Genomic DNA, 21970 nt, shown 5'->3' with positions numbered 1-21970 from the left:
TGCTTACTAACAGCTGCACCACGGGAAGGTAGGGATGGGACATTGGGTATTTATCCAGGTTGACTCCTTAAAGCCTTCAATGGGAAGGATTAATGTCTCTCCCCTCTGTATCCGACAGATACCCTTTTGCAGCCGTGTAATATGAAGTAATGTTATGCAATGTGTATGAATAGCCTATCACATGTAACATAATAAATTTTTTATTTAAGTTCTCCAGTTTCACATCAGGATGACTTAAATTCAGACTTATGAAGAACTCTTCTACAAACAGATTTATTTATTTTTTGATGAAGCAAATGTAGATTGCCTGCATTCCTCATCTTATGTCATACTACAAGTATCATCTTAGCAGCAGCATACCACATTGTCACTGAGACATCCCCTCTCTTCAAAAGATATTGTATGAAAGTCCACAAAGGCCTACATTCTTAAAAACAAAAAATAGGTAAGGTATGTTTTCCTCGGTGCAATTATCGCGATGATTGTTCAACGATTATTGTTGAACAATGAAACATTGAACGATAATTGTTGGTTACCATTTTGCTCAGTGTGTCTGCGATTTGTTGATTTTTCACTAGTCGCGTGTTTTCATTCGCAATCGCATCTTTCTAGAAGAAGGTTGTGTTTAACAGAATGAGTTTAATGAGTAGACGTAAAAGATTACTTAAATGTCTTTTGATTGAGGAGATGGAAGATGACGAATTACTTCTCCATACATATGGGATGAAAAGAGCCAAAAAAAAAAAAAAAAAGAGACTGTATCAAAAATTTAATCTAAATAACTTAACTTGATTTTCCAACTTTATTGACAAATTCAGCCCATATATTGTCTTTGATCCTTGTAGGACGCATGTGACAGCTGTCACAGTGAGGGATGATTCGCCACTTCCTCGAGAATAATTTCATCTTCCGCGTCAGAAAACGAAGGAGCCACGATGCACGTCTTTCTCACAACAAACGTTAACGACTGACGATCATATTCAACCTTTTCCTGAACGACTATTCAAGACGTACGATCGTCGTTAACGACTCTAGCGGCAGTCACTCGAAGCAAAACAGCTCCATAGGAAATACAAAGAAATAGTGCTCAACGATTATCCTTGCACAATCATCACAATAGCCGCACCGAGGAAAACGTACCTTTAACTTCAAATATAGTTGAGAGAGTAAGTGTAATGATGTTTGTGTAACCTTCTTTATTTTCGTAGTCCTTGTGTAATTTCCCCTCCTCGATTTTTCGCCTCCAAGTCTTTAGAAAAAGTGGGGAAATTACGCGATAAATACGGTGCAGTACTCGAGAAATCACTTGTCAGACAGTATAGGCACAGTCTACTATATACAGTCACGAAGCTTGAGTTTTGAGGGTGCTAGAAACAATAGACTATGACGGTACTATTTTGCATTGCCTGTAATGAGGCGATATTAGCAATCCTAGTGGTGAGCAACTATCTAATGTTTGCATATTTACTAAGTATTGAGCTTCGCGACTGTATATACTAGACTGTGGTATAGGTATGAAATGGCAATATGTTTGCCATACTGTAATGCCAAGAAATGGCAGGAGTGCCAGTCTCTTAAATTTGATTTGTTCAGTAAAAATAATTGTAATTGTTTTTCTTTCTAATTCAGCTGAATTATTTTCAAAATGTTATATCTTCTCAAAGTCAGTGCCAGCATTTACATTTGCAATATAGTAAGCAATCCCTGCTAACTAACTATTCTAAAAATTCTTCTTTGCCCATCCCATTTTGTATTAAAGTGCAGGGGAGCTTTTGTCCATGTGGTCCAACTTTTCTTTCTTTCGCTGCCCTTTGCATCTCTACCATTGTCTATTAGAGCTCTGCATGGGCTCGGGTCAAGCCCATGGGCCTAGGTCCAACCCCTGCCCATGGGTTGGGCTCAGGTTGAAATTCTCTTCTGCTTGTCGGGTTCAGGCCAGGCTCGGGTTTTAAAGAAATGTAAATCATTTTTTTCTGTGAATTACAGTAGGCCTATATACTGATTAATAAATAATACCAAGATTTTAATGCCTGCACGATTAGATGTCCACTCGGAACCCGTCTGAACAGTAGACTACCAGCATCATAAGTTGTTTAATTTGACTTTGTATTTTGTAACAGTATTTGTCTCGTCTCTACTCTCTCATAGGTACAAAAAATTATTTGTTTTACCTGGGAGACTACTCTTTCTCATGCTCCTATTGGAGTGATATCTCTCGCAGTTGTTCCTGACCCCTGTGGCCTTTTATCTGCTAGTCTTCGGGTTTCACATTGGGCTCTGGTGATAATTATTAGCAAATCTCGGGTTTCGGGTTGGGCCTAAGAACTTCAGCCCATGCAAACCTCTATTATCTTTTCCCTTCTTCGACAAATGTCTTCTATATTAGTCAGGTATGTCAACATTATAAAAATTCTCAATTTTAAATATCGTGAGCTTTCTGGAAAAAGTTGGTCTCATTGCTTTCCTGTTACGGAATTTTTCCAATAAACCCACATATTTGATGTGCAATGAATCCCATTCTGTCTCCCTCAAAGAAAAAGATGTCATACTTTTAAGTCGAAAAAGTTTATATTTAACCCATTCATCATTAAATTACATACTTTCACAATCTATCTACAAAAGACTGTACACCACACTTCTTCAAGCAGTTTTTATTGTCAAAATCAATTTACACAAAACAGCTACTTCTTCCAGTCGCAAATAAGTTTTGAGTTTCACTTCGTCACATTTCTTGTCTTTCATATTGAACACAAATCATACACTTATAATAATTCGCAGCACATACAAAGTTGTTCTGCAAGTTCTATAAGAATACTTAGAAAATCAATATCTGTATTTTGTTGAGTAGTCTTTTGGAGAAACAACCAAACCTCGGCCTTTGCGTGCCCCTCTGTACACTGTTTCAATAATGTCTATCATCTCCTGCTTATCTTCCAGTGGCCAATTAATTTTGTTGTTGTTTCCAGTTCCAAGATCTATCATTATATGCTTATTTCGGAAAAAGAACATAACAGTACATGGATCGTATAACTCGTACCTGTAAAGAAAAATATCACATGAGTAACGTATGCAAAGCTGAAATTATTGGATTGGTGCATAAGTTTGTAGCGTTTTTCTGTACCTACTTTCATTCATTTAATAATATTATAGTGACACAGCTACTATAGCAACGAAAAATGCTATGAACGTATGCACCAGCCCAATACATTCTATTATTGACTATAAATTGTCATTTAATTTGCGCTATATCTTCTGTGTGTAGCAATAGTTCCATAAGTACATATAAGTATAAAGCCAAGACTAGAGTGCATGGCATAAGAAACTGAACAACCATGCATTATTCAATTTAAGCCCATGATATTTCTGATTAGTGCAATTACATTGCCAATGCATACTAATGCATCTGTGTTCAGAAAACTTAGAATTCATTCTTAATCAGTATTTTCTTTACTATTAGCAAAAGGGTTTCGAAATTGCTCCTTTCCGCTTAGAAATATGTCTTGTACTAAAAAAAAATGTTTCTGGACATTTCATCCCTCGTCTTAAAACCTAGCGCAAGTAAAGTGTTAGAAATTCACTAGTAAGGAAGTCCTTTCTTTTTTCCATGTCCATTATGGATACATTTTATAGACCTAAGCACAGTTGGGGAACATTGGCGTGATTATTGCAGTATTCAAACTAGTTGCATTTCTGAACTCCTCTTTACCCATAAAATGGAGAAACGTAGGCTACTTACATTTTATTGAAATCTGGAACTTTAGTAATATCAACCAGGTACAGAACAGCAAAATTCTTAACCTTTTCTGCAATACTGTACAGAACTTCATCCATCTTCATACAAGACGGATCCCAGTCATGGCCAAATCGAATAACCTATACATAAAAAAGAATTACAGAAATAGGAGGTAATAACCATTGAAACAGAGAGACTGAACTTAGTTACTTACATAAATCTTGGCACTAAAAGAAGGTTAGTTGATAGGCATCAAAGCGGGCAACTTTACTGCTGGAAGGGAAATTTATACCTAGCCTACATGTTTGAATGATAAAAGAATGGTCTTTTTCTCCACGATCTAACGGGAGTTCCTTCAGTATGTCGAGTGAATTAACCTGGATTCCACTACTGGTAAGTAGGCCTACTAATAATAACAACCATGAAATAAGCCTAGCCTACATTAAGTCTATTTAAGGAGGAATTAAGATAACTTCATCAAAATTATGTATTTTATTTTCTGCGCACAGCAGCCATTTCAATAAATCCATTTTAGATGTTCTCGTACAATATCTTACCACAACTCGATCCTCTTCAGATAATATTGCTTGATCAACTTGCCACCCATTGTGGAGATGTCCTAACATATACGACATGCTGGCGGCTCTTTGAGTTACCTAAATCGAAACAAAAATAGGCACGTAAATACCACATTATAACTGGAAAAGCTGCATATATAATGTTCCTTTGGAAAAACAGCAACATGTATAACCTATAGGGTAATCACAAAAGTCAATCAAAACATTTTAATAAACGACCAAATTTACTATGAACGCTGATCTGGATTTCTCTATTTAGAAGAGTTATTTACAGAATTCTAAATATTCCTAATTGCCAAATTCAAGGTAATTCAATCATAAATCATATTAATTAATCTCATTATATTTTATACAAAAAGATTAACAGGCCTATCTATCGCTGATAACTCTTGCATTATACAAACATATGTTTAAAATATACTTACTTTCTACGAAAAAGAAATAGCTTAATTATTTTACAAGCAGAAAGTAACCTAAAAAAAACACAGCTGCTTCTTGCACTATTGATGTTTCCAGAGTGTTCTCCAGAACGTCGGTGTTGCCAACCCATTTCAAATGTGGAAGAAATTCTCTTATTAATTGCCGTTACTCAGCATGCAGGAAAAGAAACCTCAAATTACATACATATTATACAACTACCTATACAATTTGTATAATAATGTAAACTACCCATACTACGAGGTTAAGAGGTATAAGGTTCAATATTCTCTAAAGTTTGACAGCTTTATTCCGTAAAATTTTGTTGAACCTGAAACTCCTTTCAATTGTTAGAAACTTCCGTTTCCTCCACATGTATAGTTGTAACATGGTTGACATTAAGACAGCGAAGGTTTTTCTTGTTATTTACCCATAATTTTTATTTCACAAAACGTGTAAAGATGGCAGTCCAACAGACAAGTTTTCAGAAAAAGACTAAAAGTAGAGTGCCGTATATTCCGGGCTCTAAACCGTCGATACACAATGCACAGCTTTTAGTTTCTTCAGGGATGCCGTCATTTGATTATGTGATTGGTGAATATAAATGCCTTTCTTTGTATTCAGAGTGCACTGTGACTTCAGTTTTTCCAGTATTTAACCTTTTATACATTCACAGGTGGTGGGATTCCTGTGGGAACTATAGTTCTAGTTGGTAAGTACGAATTCCATGGCTTATTTTTTTAGTATTAAACCGTTTTGTAACATGAGGTTGTGTGTTTAGATAAGGAGATTGAAGAAGAAGTAGTGGATTTTCCGTCCCAAATTGGCGTTGCCCCTCAATTTTTCTTTTCTTGTCGGTATTAGACTAGACTTTAGGAGCCAAGTGTATCAATAAATTACGCCTACTGCCGGTAGCTCTCTTGTACACAAATTACCTTAATATTATTTTACTTCTACTTGCAACAAGTTGCAGATCATTGATTTATAAGCTTGTTGCACAGAGACAGTTATTCACATTTAGTTCTTGTTCCTCATTGTGTAAGTGAATTACTTTGTTTCGTTTGCCAGTTTCATCATGTAGCAATTTTCCGACTGTATTACGAACTGCAAGAAGTGCATAGGCCCACATGACTTTCATCTGGTATTAAAGAATAGTCATATAACTAATATGTAGAGCATTTCAGATTTTAAAATCATGGTTCAAAAATGATTTCTTGTTAGTAAAATTGCATATATGTACTTTCATATTTTCAGAGGAAGACAAATATGGAACGTACGCAAAACTTTTAATCAAGTACTTTCTAGCTGAAGGTGCAGTGTGTGGTCATTCTCTCCTTGTTGCAAGCCTGGATTCAAAGTGTCAAAGCTTGGTATGTTAACTTTTGTATTCCTTTGTAGATTTGAGGTACAGGTAATCAGTTTATTTGCTTTGCATGCAAATTGAGGAAAAGTTGACTTAAATAGGTAGGCCTAATTGCATCAGAAGTTGACACTTCAATGATATTTTGTAGCAAATTAATGCATACCATTCCAAATAAAAAAACTGAGTAAACTTAAAACATATTGATGCATAGCAAAATGTGTGCTAAGTTATATCAATACAGAGTGAACCGTAAGTATTGTCATTATTTTCAGGGGATTATTCTTGAGATATTTTAAACAAAAAAGTTTAATAGGCTGCCTTTTCGAGATAAAAATTGTTTTATATCAAACATTTCATAGGGTGTTTTGGGAAAGCCTTTGATTGAATTTTTCGACCTGAAAAGGAATTTTAAAATGTTGTTGTTGTTGTTTAGTGCCTTGCATCTGGCAGTGAAGCCATTAGCAGTCGTGCTTTCCAATACTTTTGAACTGTAGTTTCTTCTGATCTTAATGCTTCACAGGTCTGCAAGTGATCTTCATTCATTTCTGCTGGATCGTTACACAGGACACATATTGGTGAAGCTGAGATACCTATTCTGTAGAGATGACTTGCTAGACAGTCATGATTTGTCAATAGTCTGAAGGCTGCAACTGCTGTTTTCCTTGGTCTCTGGGGGATTATATCTGGGTTGGAAAGTAGTGTAATCCATTTTTTGTCTTTAGCATTTGATTCTATTTCTTGTAGGTATGAATGAGAAAATTTTGTAGTGATCAAGCATTTTATTGAGGAATATGAGAAATTAAATTTAGAATTTTGTTTTATTGTTGTGCCTTTCTTTGCGAGTGTGTCTGCGGTTTCATTCCCCATGACTCCACAGTGTGCTGGAATCCATTGGAGATGGACAATCTTATTAACTTTTTGGAGTTGTGTCAACATTTTGTAGCATTCTCTTATTTTTGTTGACTTCTTTGTAGCATTTGAACATATTCCCTGAATTGCAGCTTTAGAATCTGAAAGAATTACTGTCTTGTTATATTTATTTAAGGGAAGATTTAATAATTGTCGGAGAGCAATGTGTATAGCCTGTATTTCACCATCATAATTTGTTGTGTCTCTGCCAACAGAATGATAAAGGAAAAATGTGCACATGTAACTCCAGCTCCAGTAAGGTTTTCTGTGGTGGATCCATCGGTATATATGTGTAGCTATTCTTCTGTAGGGTATCTAGTATTGATCGTTTCCAGTGCTAGAAGTTTTTGTATTTCTTTTGGTGTGTCTGATTTACTTATTTCCTCTGTTAATTCCAAACTGAAGGTAGGTTGCAATAATTCCAATGGATTTTCTCTTATGAGTAAATTTTCTCTGGTGTTAGGAATGTTCAATTTGGATTTAATCTGTGTTACCTTTTCTAGGAAACTACTATGAGTTTTAAGGATTGAGGAAGGGAGGTTCTTTTCTGTCCATTTAGAGTTTGGCAGTCGTAACATTTTCTCATGTTGGAGCAGTGCTTGTTCTTCTATTTTTGTTGTTATTGATGGGATCCGTGTTAAGGCAAGCATGGCATCAACAGGTGTGGATTTAACTGCTCCAGTGGGGTGTAAGGGGTAGTGATGCGCCTCCTATAGCCTCTCCTACCCAATTCCCAACCTCAACCTGCCTGTGGTACACCCTGCTTTTAACAGATGAGGATCTGGGGACCGAGTCACAGCGGTATAACTGTTTCATCTAAAATGGAGGAAATGCCATTTACATATGTGCTGGTCTGTCACAGCACAACAGCGTCCCTCAGCGGCACATGAGGGAAAGGTCGGTGGATCTAAATAACATCTATTTAGTCCCCCCCGGCTAGATCCGAAGGACCCGTTGACCAACGACAGGTGCGGTCCCCCTTGCATAATGGGTGTTTAAGTCGAGTGATGTAACTGCCACATTGTAAAAACTGGTGCCCATTAAGAAAACAGTTACATGAAAGCCACAACATACATGAGTATGAGTCCTAAAGATAAACATTCCGGAGTTGAAACTGTCCCCCAATTTTAAAATGTTACATTTGTTCGGATCCAATTTTTGCATATATTTAAATGACAAAACTAAATTCTTTCATATGATGAAAGAGTAATGGAACGGAGAAAAATTCTCTCCAGCGCCGGGATTTGAACTCGGGTTTTCAGCTCTACGTGCTGATGCTTTATCCACTAAGCCACACCGGATACAACTCCGACGCCGGTTAGAATCGTCTCAGATTAAGCTCCAACTCTTGGGTTCCCTCTAGTGGCCGCCCTCTGCACTATGTCATAGATGTCTATGAACGCAGGACCGAAGTCCACACATGTACTGAGGTGCACTCGATATGAGTGACTAGTTGGCCGGGATCCAACGGAATAAGCGCCGTCTTAAATCACGAAGTGATTTATGCATATCATATATATTATTTTAATGTACCGAAGTACATATGATATTTCCATGCAGATATTCTGCGTCATCATATGATGACGCAGAATATCTGCATGGAAATATCATATGTACTTCGGTACATTAAAATAATATATATAAATTCTTTCAATCATTTATCGGAATACAATGCTCTCTTAAACACGTTTTGAAAAGTTTTATATAAAACAATTTTTATCTCTGAAAGGAAACAAAAGCGAGCAAAACGCTATTAAAGTTTTTTGTTAGAAATATCTCAAAGAAAAACCCCCTGAAATTAATGACGTTACTTATGGTTCACTCTGTATATGTTGTTGTTTTCTAATGCCAGGCGTTTGACAATAAAGTCATTTGACCTCTTGCACTCCAATATTTTTCAAAGATTTTTCTGTATATTAAGGGATTTGAACTGATTGAACAACTAATATGTTCATAATTTTATATTTTAAAGCATTCTGCACTTGTAAAAATACCTGGCAGTCCTTTCTGCCTTCTGTACTCAATGTTGACACTTTTCTTACGTATAGCAGACCTATGACAAAAACTGAAACACGAGGGTTAAGTGACATTCAAATTATTGAAAGCTGTTTATAACAAACTCATTGAATTAAATTAACATTTCCGTCTATCTTTTTTTAAATGAATAATTAAAGAAATATAAAATAATCAAACAAAAAACTAATACCTACTTATAACTTAAACATCTAGTTTGAGGACGATAATTTTCTGGGACTAAGAAATTTGTATCCCTATAATATCAGGATTATTGTCGCACTTAGAGTTTAGGAAATTGTATCCATCTTTATGTTCTGAAAGAGAATATAGTAAACATTACATATTATTAAATAACATTTACTCACCTTTTGATTATTATATCTGAGATACAAATTCATTTATCCGTAATTTATCAATGAAATTAATAGAATTACTGTGGAATAGGTTGAAGAGTTGCCAGCACCCGTCCAATATGATGATGCACATCCTGAAGTTGATGCTGATGACAAGATGACTATTGCTTGGCGATACCAGAATATGCGTGCAGTGCAGTCTTCACCAACGAGCACCAGCTTTGGACACCACTTTGATATATCTAAGATTATGGACAGTCAGACATTGAAAGAAGCAAATATTTGTTACTGGACTGGACCAACCGTAGAATCAAAAGCAGAAGGTATAACATTTATTAAACTGAATGCAATACTTTAATGGTATATGAAGGACAGCCAATGTCTGTGTGGGACAGTGTTGCCAAACCTAGTAGGTGTGGTGGCAAGTCTACATCAGAACACACTGAAAATTATGTAGAAATGAAAATATTACCTTAATGATAATAATTATTGAAACAATGTAACAGCAAACAGTTCAGGAGTATTCTTTTCATCATATTCATCTTCATTTTTGTCTTCATTACTTAACTCAAAATCATGACTTTCGTCTCGCAAGTTAATATAATCTATCTATCTTCGTAGTGTATCCAGCTACTTGCTGTGTTCCACTGTGAATTTCCTCTTCTTACAAATGATGGGTAAAAAGAACGATGCTGGTTGTATATTTCAGCAGCCACATTCCAAAGATGAGGTGTATTCAGTATATATTGGAGAGAATTGTCCAATGTTACAGGGATTGCAGATTTTAGATTAGTTAATTATAATAAACTGCACACTTTCATCTCTGGCAATTGACGCGGTGTGATCACAAAACTCACTAAGTCCATTTGGCCATTTTTATGATTTTTACGTTTATATGATTTTTTTTTAGCCCACTATCATTATATTTTAATCTTGTTTTCTTCCAAAACAACGCCAATCCTTGTCTAAAAGTTTGTTATTGTGCATGTCACTTGAAAACTTGCTCAGTCCATTGACTGGTGGATAAAAGAACTAGCCCAATCCTTTCATAAAAATGGACCGAACGTGTTTTGATCACGCTCTTCAATTCTTTGCGTAGAACATGCTGAGCTCTTACAATTAATTTTCTCTCTCATGTCTGATGTTAATATTTTTGCTGTTGGACATTGCCCTTCATTATAATACCGAGAATTGTTCTGTTCGAAACATATTTTTGAAAATCATCGAACTCAGTAATTCGGTGTTTAATTTTATATTTCTTTCCTGAAGACTTAAAAATTGGTATCGTCCTTTGTTCTACAGCAGAAGCAGCCTCATTATAAATTCTTGACAGTGTGTGTACATTATCTCAATAGTGAGTTTTTTTTTTAATCTACATTTTCTCTATACTCTGTAAAGACAATTTTTTTTTTTTCCAAATAATTATATCATCATCATCATCATCATCATCATCATCATCATCCTTCACGAATTAGGCCTCTGTAGACCTGTTTCAGCCCCATCTAGCAGTCTTCTAAAAGGTCTTCCTGGTCGACGATGTCCTCTAGGTTTATACTGCATTATAATTTTTGGGATTCTTGAATTTTCCATTCTTCTTACATGATCTAGCCAATTTAATTTGTATCTGTTGATTTTTTTCTTTTACTGACTCTACTTTTAATTGTTCTAAATTTTCTTTGTTCCTTTTTCGGTCTAAAAGAGTATATCCTGCTGTCCTCCTGAAAAATTTCATTTCCGTTGCTTTGATTCTGTTCATGTATTTTTTCTTTAATGTCCAAATCTCGCTTCCGTATAAAAGGGAGAGTAATGCTAGTGTATTATATATTTTTATTCTTGTAGATTTTTGTACTAATTTAGCTTTTAATGTATTGTTTATTATTCCTAGAATTTGTGTACATTTGGTAATTTTCTTGTTCACATCTTTTTCATTTTGATAAGATATTTCACAACCCAGATAGTTGAAATTTTGTACTTGTTTGAGGCATTGGTTATTGTGTATTATCTTACTTCTGACTGGGTCTTGTCCTACAAATGCCATTACTTTTGATTTTGTGCTGAAATTTCCATCCAAATATCTTTTAATATTTTATTTAATGTATACAATCCTCTTTGTAAATTATCCTCTGAATTGGAAATTATGACTTGATCATCGGCATAGATTAAGGTATTTAATGTTAGAGCACTGGTTATTTTGATTCCTGATGTGTAGATTTGGCTCCATTTTAAAATAATTTAATTTATATAAATATTAAATAAAGTTGGTGATAGTGGACAAACTTTATAAATTATTTTTCTGCTTCGACTAGGTATCACTTTACATTTATGAATCGAGAAAGTACTTGTACCAGCTGTAACGACATTTTTATGTCCACATAGAGAGAGCAAAAGAGAGAGAAATTAAATAATAAAGACTGTATATAGGACTGAGTGTAGACTATATTCACAGCAGAATTTAGAAACTAAACTAAACAATATCTCAATATCTTCAGCACTGAACTATAAGTTGTTGATCACAAAATAGGACCTTACGTTGGAATTTTTAGATTTTGATTGTGGGTAGACATAATGAACATAATGCGAGACGGAAAGTTGATTTGCTGGCTTTGCTGGCATCACATGAAAATGAGACATGTACAGCCATGACCATGAAATTGAGATCTTTTCGGTTATAATATTCTCATCTTTATACAGGGTTATTCAAAAAGAAAGAGCAGATTTCAAATATTTATTTTAAACAAACTATAACAGTAGAAACACTTGCCATTGAATAGAGAAAGGTTTAAAGTTTTATAGTCCATGAGGTTGCAAGCACTCAACATGCGCATCATGTGTTACGCGACAGATATCAAAACAGTGGTCCATTTCTTGCCACACAAGAATCAACTGGTCCCTAGTTATAGAATTCACAGCTTCAACAGTTTGATGTCGTAGATCTTGAAGAGTAGCAGGGAGGTGTGGTACAAACACCCTGTCTTTTATGTACCCCACAGATAAAAATCACAGGGGGTAAGGTCGGGAGACCTGGGGGGCCACACAGATGAACACGATCTTCTCCACCTCTTCCAATCCAATGCTACAGAATGGTGTCGTTCGGATAATGCTCCACTAAAAAAAAGTTCATACACTTCCTTTACAGAAACGGGGCAAAAAACATTCACCTTCGATGAGTTCTTGCATATTCGACGGCTACACAAGGATTTTCAGTCCCTCAAATTCAGACTGGCGAGTAACTGCGGCGGACAGGCCATTGCTGTTTCCACTTTGCTTATGGCCCTGGATCGAGTATCGCATGTAATCAAAAGTTAAAAAAAAAAAAAAAATGGAACCTTCCTCTATCCATTGGTGTGCTGTAAATACTTCTAATGTTTATACTTCGTTTAAAATAAATATTTGAAATCTGCCCTTTCTTTTTGAATAGCCCTGTACTTTAAGTAGATTTTTCGAGCGTAAAGCATATATTTTATGTTCTTACCTCATTGTAAGTAACAAGCATTTGTCATAGCTGGCAATGCTGGTGGGTGAGGAGTAAATAGGATTGGACAGAGCCTTCAGCATACCACGCCTTTCTGTGTCATTAAGTATTACACTCGCAATAATACGAAGGTACATGTTGTGTTATACTGAAGTTTTTAATGTCTGTGCGAGATCTCTGCATTTACTCCATCTTCTTCATGCTTTCATCTTCAGTCATAGACTCATTTCTTACAACTTGTGAAGAGAAACAAATGCGCACTTTCATTTCTAGTAGGAAAAGAGCTAGTTTCCAGTTTTCACTTAGTTTTCAACTAGTAGGGGAGACTGTTGTACCTTTAAACACTTTTCACATTTTATTTTTTTTAATTTTGGGAAATGAAATTTTTTAAATGAAAAAATGCTTGAAATAATTATTGAAGATTCCTTTACAACTTCCTGTATGTATTTTCCTGTTTTACAGATCTATTAAGGATGGAAAAAATAAAATGAAGGGATATGTAATGTGTTCAAAGGTACAACAGGATCATGTACCTTGCAGCATACCCTCTTGTAAGTTGGAACACATGGAATATAGGTGGGAATATAGCTGTATAAACTGACAATCATATTTAAAATGTATTTGCAATCATAAACCAGAGCAGGCTTCTCTGATTGAGATTTTATTTCGTGGAGAAGCAATAACTGCTTCTACAGCTTTCTTCAAGACATCCGGATCAATTGGGGACCTCTTAACTCCAGACTTACTTCGTGACATGACCTTAAAATGAAAGAAAAACAAAAACCGATAGTATCGTGTAATTTGGAACATGTTCCGTGGTACAAGATGTTTTGTGATCAAAGGTACAAGGGGGTGCACGTTTAAACAAATATGGCTCCGAAAACTAGAGAGTCAAATAAATCATGGAAATTAAAATATGTTATTACTCACCAGATGATAGGGAACACACCGTACTTGAAAGATATTAACAAATGCAATCTGGTTTTGTGTTAGAAAACATACATCAATGAACGAAATGTTTACTTTGATACTAAAAAAACTTCTTTTGTCCACGGAACTCACACTCTGCAATAATCAAACTGAAACTACGACCAGAGCTACTTAGTGGCTTTCCCTACAATCTACTTCAGTTTGAGTCCTCTAGGTAGCAGCAAAAATTAAAAAAACAAAAAATGTTCAAAGGTACACTATGCTAAAGGTACAACAGTCTCCCCTACACTTCACATCAATGTATTCAAATAATATCTGACATGATGATGCTGGAGAATGTTACTTAATATTGGTTTTTCATTTTCATTTAGGTAGGTTTACAAATTCATCCTATTCTGACCTCCTTTCTTTGATACAAGGCAAGATTGAAGAGGGTGAATTTGGAATTGCTTCAAATCCTGAAAAACGGAATATTCTTCGCATAGCAGTCCATTCCCTGAGCTCCCCACTCTGGTCGGAAGAGACACAGGGTTCACAGTTTAGTGACCTTGTATTATTCTTGTATTGCCTGCGTTCGCTCCTCAGATCTGCTTATGCTGTGTGTATGCTCACAGTGCCATCACATCTCTTTCAGGTAAGCAGTGCTGCTTTTGTTACGTTATCATGTACATCATCTTTATATAAATTTCTCTGAAATAAAGTTTCTGTTTTGCAGGATACGTCGACCTTAAGTAGGTGTGAACATTTATGTGATACATCAGTGAGACTTGAATCATTCGCTGGCTCAGAGAAGGAAACAAATCCTGTTTATAAAGATTATCACGGCCTCTTCCACATCAGTAAACTTTCTGCCATCAACACGTTAGCACCACATGTGCCAGAGAGCTTTGACCTAGCTTTCAAATTAAGGCGAAGGAAATTTGTCATAGAGGTGAGACATTCTTATTAATTCTCCTTAATCTTCTCTTCATTTGCTTCTTCTTCTTCTTCTTCTTCGCCTACATATGTAGTATCCTATTTTACATATCACTAGGGATACCATAACATGGTAAATAAAATATATAAAAATCAGTGAATTACTGTAATTCGTGAAAAAGTCCTTATTTAAATATGTAAATTATAAAAAAATCGATATTTTAACATGTAAATCGTGAAGAAAAAATTTCAATTTAAACATGGAAACATGGAACATTGGACAGACAGGCAGATCATTCCAAACACGCTACAAAGAACACATCAAAGCAATAACCAGAGGACACATACATCTACATACGCCGATCACATAACCAATGCTAACCATACATACAATAACATAAATGCAGACATGGAAATCCTACACATACAACCCAAGAACCAAAAACTCAACACACTAGAACAATACGAAATATACAAACACACTAAAACACACCCTGATCAAATTCTCAACACATAGATCAATTTCAGTACACACACCCTATTTGACTCCACTATTCAACACCTTTCAACAATCAAACGCACCCACATAACAGGCAGAGAAGTTCGAGATGACGCTGAGATCTAGTAGGCTCTGAGGATGGTGTGATAAGCACCGAAACAGCTGTAAGCCGCACGAACTTACATAATTAACATGAGTAAGTCCGCTAGTTAATCAGTTACTTATGGAAATCACATTAAAAATTATAATAAAACACTCATTCCCCTACAGGTTTCTTTGTTCTCCGAACTTGAATCCCTGAAAAGGAAACAGAAAGGTAGCATCCAAATTTTAATCCTTGGGAAAGGAAAGGAAAAGATGACATTGTATAAACATGAAACATCAAACTACAAGTAAATGAAATTTATTGAGAAGCATAACCAAACTATGAAGCCAGCATCTCTTCAAGATTCTCTTCTATTAGATTAGTTCTCAAATCAGTTAAAATGCTGTCAAGTGCAGAAAAAGCACGCCCTCTGTCTACATTTCATGGTGGTATCCAGAGGGCTCGAATACAGTTTTTAGAAAATGTCCTGGGGTCTTCTTTAAATATAATGCATGCACAACACATAGATTTTCGTTTTTCACAGCTGAAGAGCCATGCTTTCAATATGATGAAACATAAAAGACAAACCCATTTTCGTACTTATTTTGAATATTTCATTGTCGAAAATAAAATAACGAAATTTCGCGACTGATGCATGTACGATTCAGTGATAATTATAAAATTGAATGCAAAAAATTTCCAAATTCGCAAAAAAAAAAAATGGAAAAAAAAGAGAAAAATTCGCGACAAATCGCAATTGTAAAATGTGTTTACAGAACGAGTCTTGTTCATACCTATAAAAATGTTAACTCTATGACTCAATTTGCAGAAATTCATGAAAAAATTATTCTCGTAAATTGGGTGTCCCTACATATTGCTTTTGAAACTTCCTTATACCCTTTTCCCATTGGAAATTGTCGCATTATTTTTATATTCTTATCATTGAGATTAGTCATACTCTTTATCGATTTTTTTTTTATTTATCTTCGTATAGTTAGCTATATTCTTCAGAAATTCTAGCTGCACTGCTATTTTTTAAAGGAGCATTGCAGTTCAGGTGTGTTACACTTCAAGTCAGAAGCGCACAGGTGAATACAATATCTTAAGAAGTGTGTATGAACATATTAATTCTGATGTACAATTTGTGGACATGCTGTGAATTAGTGAAATTACTATCATTTGTAATGTCAGTTCCAGTATCTAATACAGTAGAACTTGGTTATAACAACATCCAAGGGACCTTGAAAATTATGTTGTTATAAACGAGTGCCGTAGTAACCGAGATTCATATTATCAGTCTAGTGAGGTGGAAAATGAAAAATAATAAACATAATTAGTCTTATTTTAGATTTATGTATTCACTTTTAAGCATACTATGAACACAATAAAATACACGTACAATTATAAATACAGTATTCTGTGTTAAAACAGTTTGTTCATTACTCACCAAACTTATTTACTGAGGAGTGAAGTAATCAGTCATTTTACTCTGTTGTCTCCTACTTGCCCAATATACACTTTCTAAATTAAATTCTATGTTCATTATTTCAGTTGCAATTTCACTGCTCCCTCTCCTAGCTTCATACTCCCTCCTCTAGTTTCATAGAAATATTCATAATTCTAATGGCTTCTAAAGTGTCACTCACTTCTTTTAATGGCCATACTGCATTAAAATGCGTGCACTTCCTGTCGAAACTAACCGCATGCAGGTACCATTAATACCGCATGAATTCGGGCAGGTTACAATGGGATGGGGAATCTGCCTGCATTCCAGATGTCTATGATAGAAGGGAACAGTAAAGGATTTGTCAGATTTCAGCAAAATATTTCTTAAAATACTTTGGCTCTTAGAAAATTGTATTCCAAACTGAGGTTGAAAATGACGTTATATGCGAGGTAGACGCATATACGTTTGTCGTATTAAGCAAGGTAGGAAAGCATATGTCTTATGGGGAATTAGTTGGGACGACAGAATATTTGATGTTATAGGCGAGGTGTCGCACAAAACGAGGTCGCTATAACCAAGTTCTACTGTACTTTCTGTGAAAGAATTTTCACTTTACTCGGTCACATCTTGACATATAACAGAACAAATTGTCTGAAAATCTGATCAAGATAGAGCTGCGAGTAAAAGTTAATTTTAGAGTACCATGTCCTGAAATTGTTCACTATCTTTATCATTTCTGCAGCAAAAAGTGAAAACAAATAATGATTTAAGACGGTCTAGTGAAAATCCTGAAATCAGAGTTAAAAATAAAACAACATTTTTTTTTTCAAGGAGATTCTTTTAAACTAAAATCCCATAACATAATAATATGTGAAATGGTCTATATCTTCTCATTATTATTCTCATTGTTGTACACTACCGTACTTAAATTTTACGTAATTCAGTACCATAACCATACAGTACTACTTGAATATATATGATAAACATTTTATTTTGATGACTAAAATTCTGTTTTTACTGGGAGAAGTGAAATAGTCTACACAGGTAGGCCTACATTTCTTGGGAGTCAGAACGAGTAATGAATAAACTGGACTTACTGTATCGAATCTGTATGTGAAGAAGTTGGTAGAAAATGTCTGACTACACGAAGTTCAAATTTCCATATATTTTCTCAAAAGTGTGATCTTTTATTTGTCTGCAGAAACTTCACTTGCCTCCAGAACTTCAAGAAACAACACAACGAGAGCAAGATGATCTGCCATCTGTGAGAGCTATGAGTTGTGGTGGTGGAGGCACGAGAAATCTTCTCGACTTCTGATTCATCCTTTCTTGGTATAGGTGAGAGATTGCTATATAAATTATTTTCAAAAAGAATGTGCCTAATAACGATTATGAAATCGATTGCAGTGAAATGTTGATTTTTAATGGAAGTAAGTGTAAAAGAACATTGTGCTCTGAATTGTTTAAGAAATGTCAATTTGCTGAATAAAAAGCAAAAACTCGCTATACAATGTTGTTATACAGAATGTGTGTTTTATGTAAATAATACATTTTATAATAATCAGAAAGACATACATTTGTAATCGCATTGTTTTCATTAATATATATTTGTGCCTTCCTTCCTAAGATTTAGAGACAATTAATATTAGGTACCCTTCACAAAACTGGCTTCATTTATACACCGACGGACTCTTGATCTCCAGGGAACAAGGTGCCGGTGCAGGTGTTACGTGCTGTATCTTCTCACTTTGGATATGGAACAACAAGCTTTGATGAAGAAATCATTGCAATAAGTGAAAGTCTGAGGAATCTTTTATGCCACATCAATCAATTAAAAAATGCAGTTATATTGTCAGACTCCAAAGCAGCTATTTTATCAATAGTCTCTAGACATACACATTCATCTCAAACAGCAGAAATAACAAAAATGCTCTCTCAATAACACTCAATGAAAGAATTTTATTCTAATGGATACCATCCCATTGTGGAATCCTGGGAAACGAGAAAACGGATGCTTTAGCAAAGAAGGGCAACACTGCTACTTACAGATATGTTACTAAATCTGCGTATTACGCTGTGAAAAGATTTATTAAATCTACATACTTAGACTTCAAGAAACAAAATTTGATAACACAACCTCAAAGGAAAAAATGGAACTCTCTGCATCATAATCCACAGTTAATTCCCGATTTACCACGCAAATCGTCTGTAGCTGCATTTAGATTGGCAACAGGCCATGATTGTTTGGCCAAATACCTGCATAGAATTGGAATATATCAGTCCCCTAACTGCCCATTGTGCAACTCAAACCAAGAAATGGATTCGGAACACCTCAAAATCTGTGCTTCAGTGGCTGACCATGATAATATCTTTGAAAAATATTGGAGTGCAAGAGTCAAATGACTTTATTGTCAAACGCCTGGCATTAGAAAACAACAACAGGTTTTCTCTGACTAGTCTAGGATGTATTTGCAAATTGTTTTTAATACGAGTATGTGTTAATTCCTTTTTTTTTTTTTTTTTTTTTTTTTTTTTTTTCCAGAAGTGAAATACTACAGCTACTTCTTCTTTTTCTCCTCCTCCTTTTTATCTTCCTCCCATGCTGTTACGACTCTTGAAAAGACATTAACTAAATCCATACCTATTTTTTTTTTTTTTGGAACTTATAGTAAATATCCACTTTGGGAGTCCCACGTTGTGAGTTCTGCATGACACTGAACTAACTTAAGTACTCGTATACTCCATGTCCATATAGAACCTCAATTATTTTAATTTTGGCACTGTAAAGACAGTAATTATGATAGAATATTGCTGTTTGGTTTATTGGATACAAAAACTCAGTAAGATTTGGTCGAAAATTATTTGATGAAAACTTAATTTTTGTGTGTTTTTATGTGAATATTTGAAAATATGTGTTTACATAAAAAGAAATTCAAAATTTGTGTTCTTATGTGAAATAAAATTTAAAACTAGTTTCTATTACAGTCCAAATAAAATATTTATTTACCTAAGAATCCTAGCTTTATATATAACATTACAAACTAGTGGAACATGTAACATAGTAATTTCATTTAATAGTCACTTAGGCTGTTCTCAGCATGGATTTGAATCCTGCTCGAACCAATTACATGGTTGCGATTTTTTCGATTTTTTCGGGGTTTCTACAGACAAGACGAATGTCAGGTAATCCACTGACGAATCCTGGGACTCCTCTCGCCAAAAACCATCTTGCTGTCGAAGATTCCACTGGCATTAGATAGCTGTGCACTTGATGCAATGTCATTAAATAATTAACTGATGGAAGTTACTCATTTCTATGGTCTCACTTCAGAGTTTAAGTTCTTTGTTGTTTGGAGATACAGAATCATGTAACAGAGCAAATGGCAATGTTTTGAAAATTTTGAAGCTTGCTAGAACTTTTATCAAATGGGTTCTGGGTTCCTAGAGTTCTCTCCTTTGTATAAGAAGCTCTACTTTCTAGCACTACATTTATGAAGGTCCAGTGTTTGTATCAGTGTACACTTGCTGCACACAATTTATTTTATATACTATACTGCACATTACATGCAGATGATAATGATTTTTCCCCTTATTACATTTACTCAGATATATGCATGTGGAATGTATGATTATAAAAACATAATTTTTTTACATATTTCAGTATTCTACAGTACCGATACGTAACTAGTTTTGCCATTACTGGAACATGAAGTTTTACATCTGAACCATAATGGCCAAGTATGTAAGACCGGCTGCAAGTACCTGAAATAAAAAGACATTGAAACTTGTTACATCTCTCTCATCAGTCATACACATATCTGAAACCACTTTTTCTTTCTTCTTTAAATCGATTGAAATTTCATATGAGATTGAGTTTTTTTTTATAAAGAAGTATATTTCACAGCCATAACAAAATTACAAAACACCTCCACATATGCAGAACACATTACAAATGCTAAGCACACCCACAGAGACATCAGCACAGACATGGAAATACTACACATCCAACCAAAAAGCCAGAAACTAAACACACTAGAACAATATGAAATATACAGACACACAAAAACACACCCAAATGAAATTCTCAACACACAACTCAACTTCAAAACACACACACTCTTCGACTCTACACTATACCACAGGAACACACCCTCACAGGAAACAAAACAAGTGGCACCAAGACCAACAACGACCAGTTCTGAAGATGACCCATAAATAGGTCGAAACATGTAAACGAGGTACGTTGAAATTTAACACAGGAAAGTCTTACCATACATATTCCGAAGTAAATATTTATGCATAGGAGAAAAAAAGAAAAATTTAAAGTCTGATAATGGAGAAGAATTATAACCATCTATTGAATGCTCTTATTTGGGCACAAAGATAGACCATTCAGGAGATAATACAGTGGAAATTAAAAACAGAATTACACAAACAAAACAAGCAATAAATGCTCTAAATTCTATTTGGTGGAGCAAAAATATAAAAAAAATAAATAAATAAATAAAAAATTACAAATATATAAAACCATAAACCAAAGTATCCTAACATATGGAGCTGAAGTTTGGCAAATTCCAACCAGGAAAACAAAAAGGATTTTAAGTACAGAAGTGGATGTCCTAAGAAGATCAGCTGGGAAATCTATAATGGAAAAAATAAGAAATAGACGAATAAGAGAAATTATGGAAGTGCAAAACGAGCCAGACATTATACGAGGCCTGTCTAAAATGTATCCGACCTTAAATTTTCCCGCGCAAAGTAGTGATTCTAAGGCGGCGCCACTGTGCACAGTGGAAGGAGGAACCGTAATGCGCATGCTTGAATTTTTTCACCACATTCACTTGTGCCAGTCACTGGCTGGTGGTCGCCAAGTAAGGTGCTGTTCTAAGTGTTTGTCGGATTTAGTTTTCTCGCAAGATGACTGAACGAATTGAGCAAAGATACTGCATCAAATTTTGTCAAAAGCTTGGTGATTCTCAAAGTCAAACAATTCGTAAGATTCAGCAGGTGTTTGGGGAAGATACGATGGGTGTAACACAAATTAAGGAGTGGTTCAACCGATTCAAAGATGGCCGCACATCAGCGGAGAGTGAGTAGCGTTGTGGCAGGCCCCAAACTTCTCGGAGTGCAGCTGTTGTTGAGAGGGTGCGAAATTTGGTGATGGCAGATCGTCGTTTGACCGTGCAGGAGATTGCCGAAGAGGTTGGAGTGAATAAAGATTCTGCACATGCAATTTTGCGTGATGATTTGAAC

General features: G+C 35.1%; 3 protein-coding genes across 5 annotated transcripts in view; 1 reads left to right on the top strand and 2 right to left on the bottom strand.

Annotated features, from left to right (window-relative positions):
- Positions 1-2546: 2546 nt before the first annotated feature.
- Dim1 (thioredoxin-like protein Dim1) lies at positions 2547-4898 on the bottom strand. The gene is made up of 4 exons (XM_069823129.1): positions 4737-4898; positions 4291-4389; positions 3737-3873; positions 2547-3037 (listed from the first exon to the last, which is right to left on the bottom strand). Exons 2-4 carry the CDS (start codon positions 4366-4368, stop codon positions 2824-2826), a joined length of 429 nt encoding a protein of 142 aa, XP_069679230.1. The 5' UTR covers positions 4369-4389; positions 4737-4898; the 3' UTR covers positions 2547-2823.
- Positions 4899-5052: 154 nt separating this feature from the next.
- On the top strand, positions 5053-21168 carry Elp4 (Elongator complex protein 4). Of its 2 annotated transcripts, XM_069823126.1 has the most exons (8): positions 5081-5322; positions 5405-5440; positions 5983-6098; positions 9461-9692; positions 14143-14405; positions 14487-14702; positions 17919-18055; positions 20379-21168. In XM_069823126.1, exons 1-7 carry the CDS (start codon positions 5190-5192, stop codon positions 18033-18035), a joined length of 1113 nt encoding a protein of 370 aa, XP_069679227.1. In that variant the 5' UTR covers positions 5081-5189; the 3' UTR covers positions 18036-18055; positions 20379-21168. The 2 variants fall into 2 exon arrangements, with proteins under 2 accessions (XP_069679228.1, XP_069679227.1); XM_069823127.1 differs by lacking the exon at positions 20379-21168 and having other exon boundaries at positions 5053-5322; positions 17919-18300.
- The window catches only part of LOC138697678 (putative gustatory receptor 28b), a 27480-nt gene continuing 25854 nt past the window's right edge, over positions 20345-21970 (bottom strand). For both annotated transcript variants that reach the window (XM_069823131.1, XM_069823132.1), the window contains one exon: positions 20345-20479. In XM_069823131.1, coding sequence (XP_069679232.1) covers positions 20432-20479 — 48 coding nt within the window. In that variant the 3' untranslated portion in view covers positions 20345-20431. The remainder of the gene's footprint in view (positions 20480-21970) is intronic.

The sequence above is a fragment of the Periplaneta americana genome, chromosome 4, assembly GCF_040183065.1.
Source record: "Periplaneta americana isolate PAMFEO1 chromosome 4, P.americana_PAMFEO1_priV1, whole genome shotgun sequence".
Classification (NCBI taxonomy): Eukaryota; Metazoa; Arthropoda; class Insecta; order Blattodea; family Blattidae; genus Periplaneta; species Periplaneta americana.
This window is presented reverse-complemented; position numbering and strand designations above follow the sequence as displayed.

Bases quoted from the DNA above. Each gene is read 5' to 3' on its own strand.
- Dim1 (XM_069823129.1), bottom strand. From the start codon at position 4,368: ATGTCGTATATGTTAGGACATCTCCACAATGGGTGGCAAGTTGATCAA. The intron at 3,874-4,290 runs GTAAGATATTGT...TTTTATGTATAG, and splicing joins CTGAAGAGGATCGAGTTGTG to GTTATTCGATTTGGCCATGA. The intron at 3,038-3,736 runs GTAAGTAGCCTA...TTTTCTTTACAG, and splicing joins GTTCCAGATTTCAATAAAAT to GTACGAGTTATACGATCCAT.
- Elp4 (XM_069823126.1), top strand. From the start codon at position 5,190: ATGGCAGTCCAACAGACAAGTTTTCAGAAAAAGACTAAAAGTAGAGTG. The intron at 6,099-9,460 runs GTATGTTAACTT...ACTGTGGAATAG, and splicing joins ATTCAAAGTGTCAAAGCTTG to GTTGAAGAGTTGCCAGCACC. The intron at 14,406-14,486 runs GTAAGCAGTGCT...TCTGTTTTGCAG, and splicing joins TGCCATCACATCTCTTTCAG to GATACGTCGACCTTAAGTAG.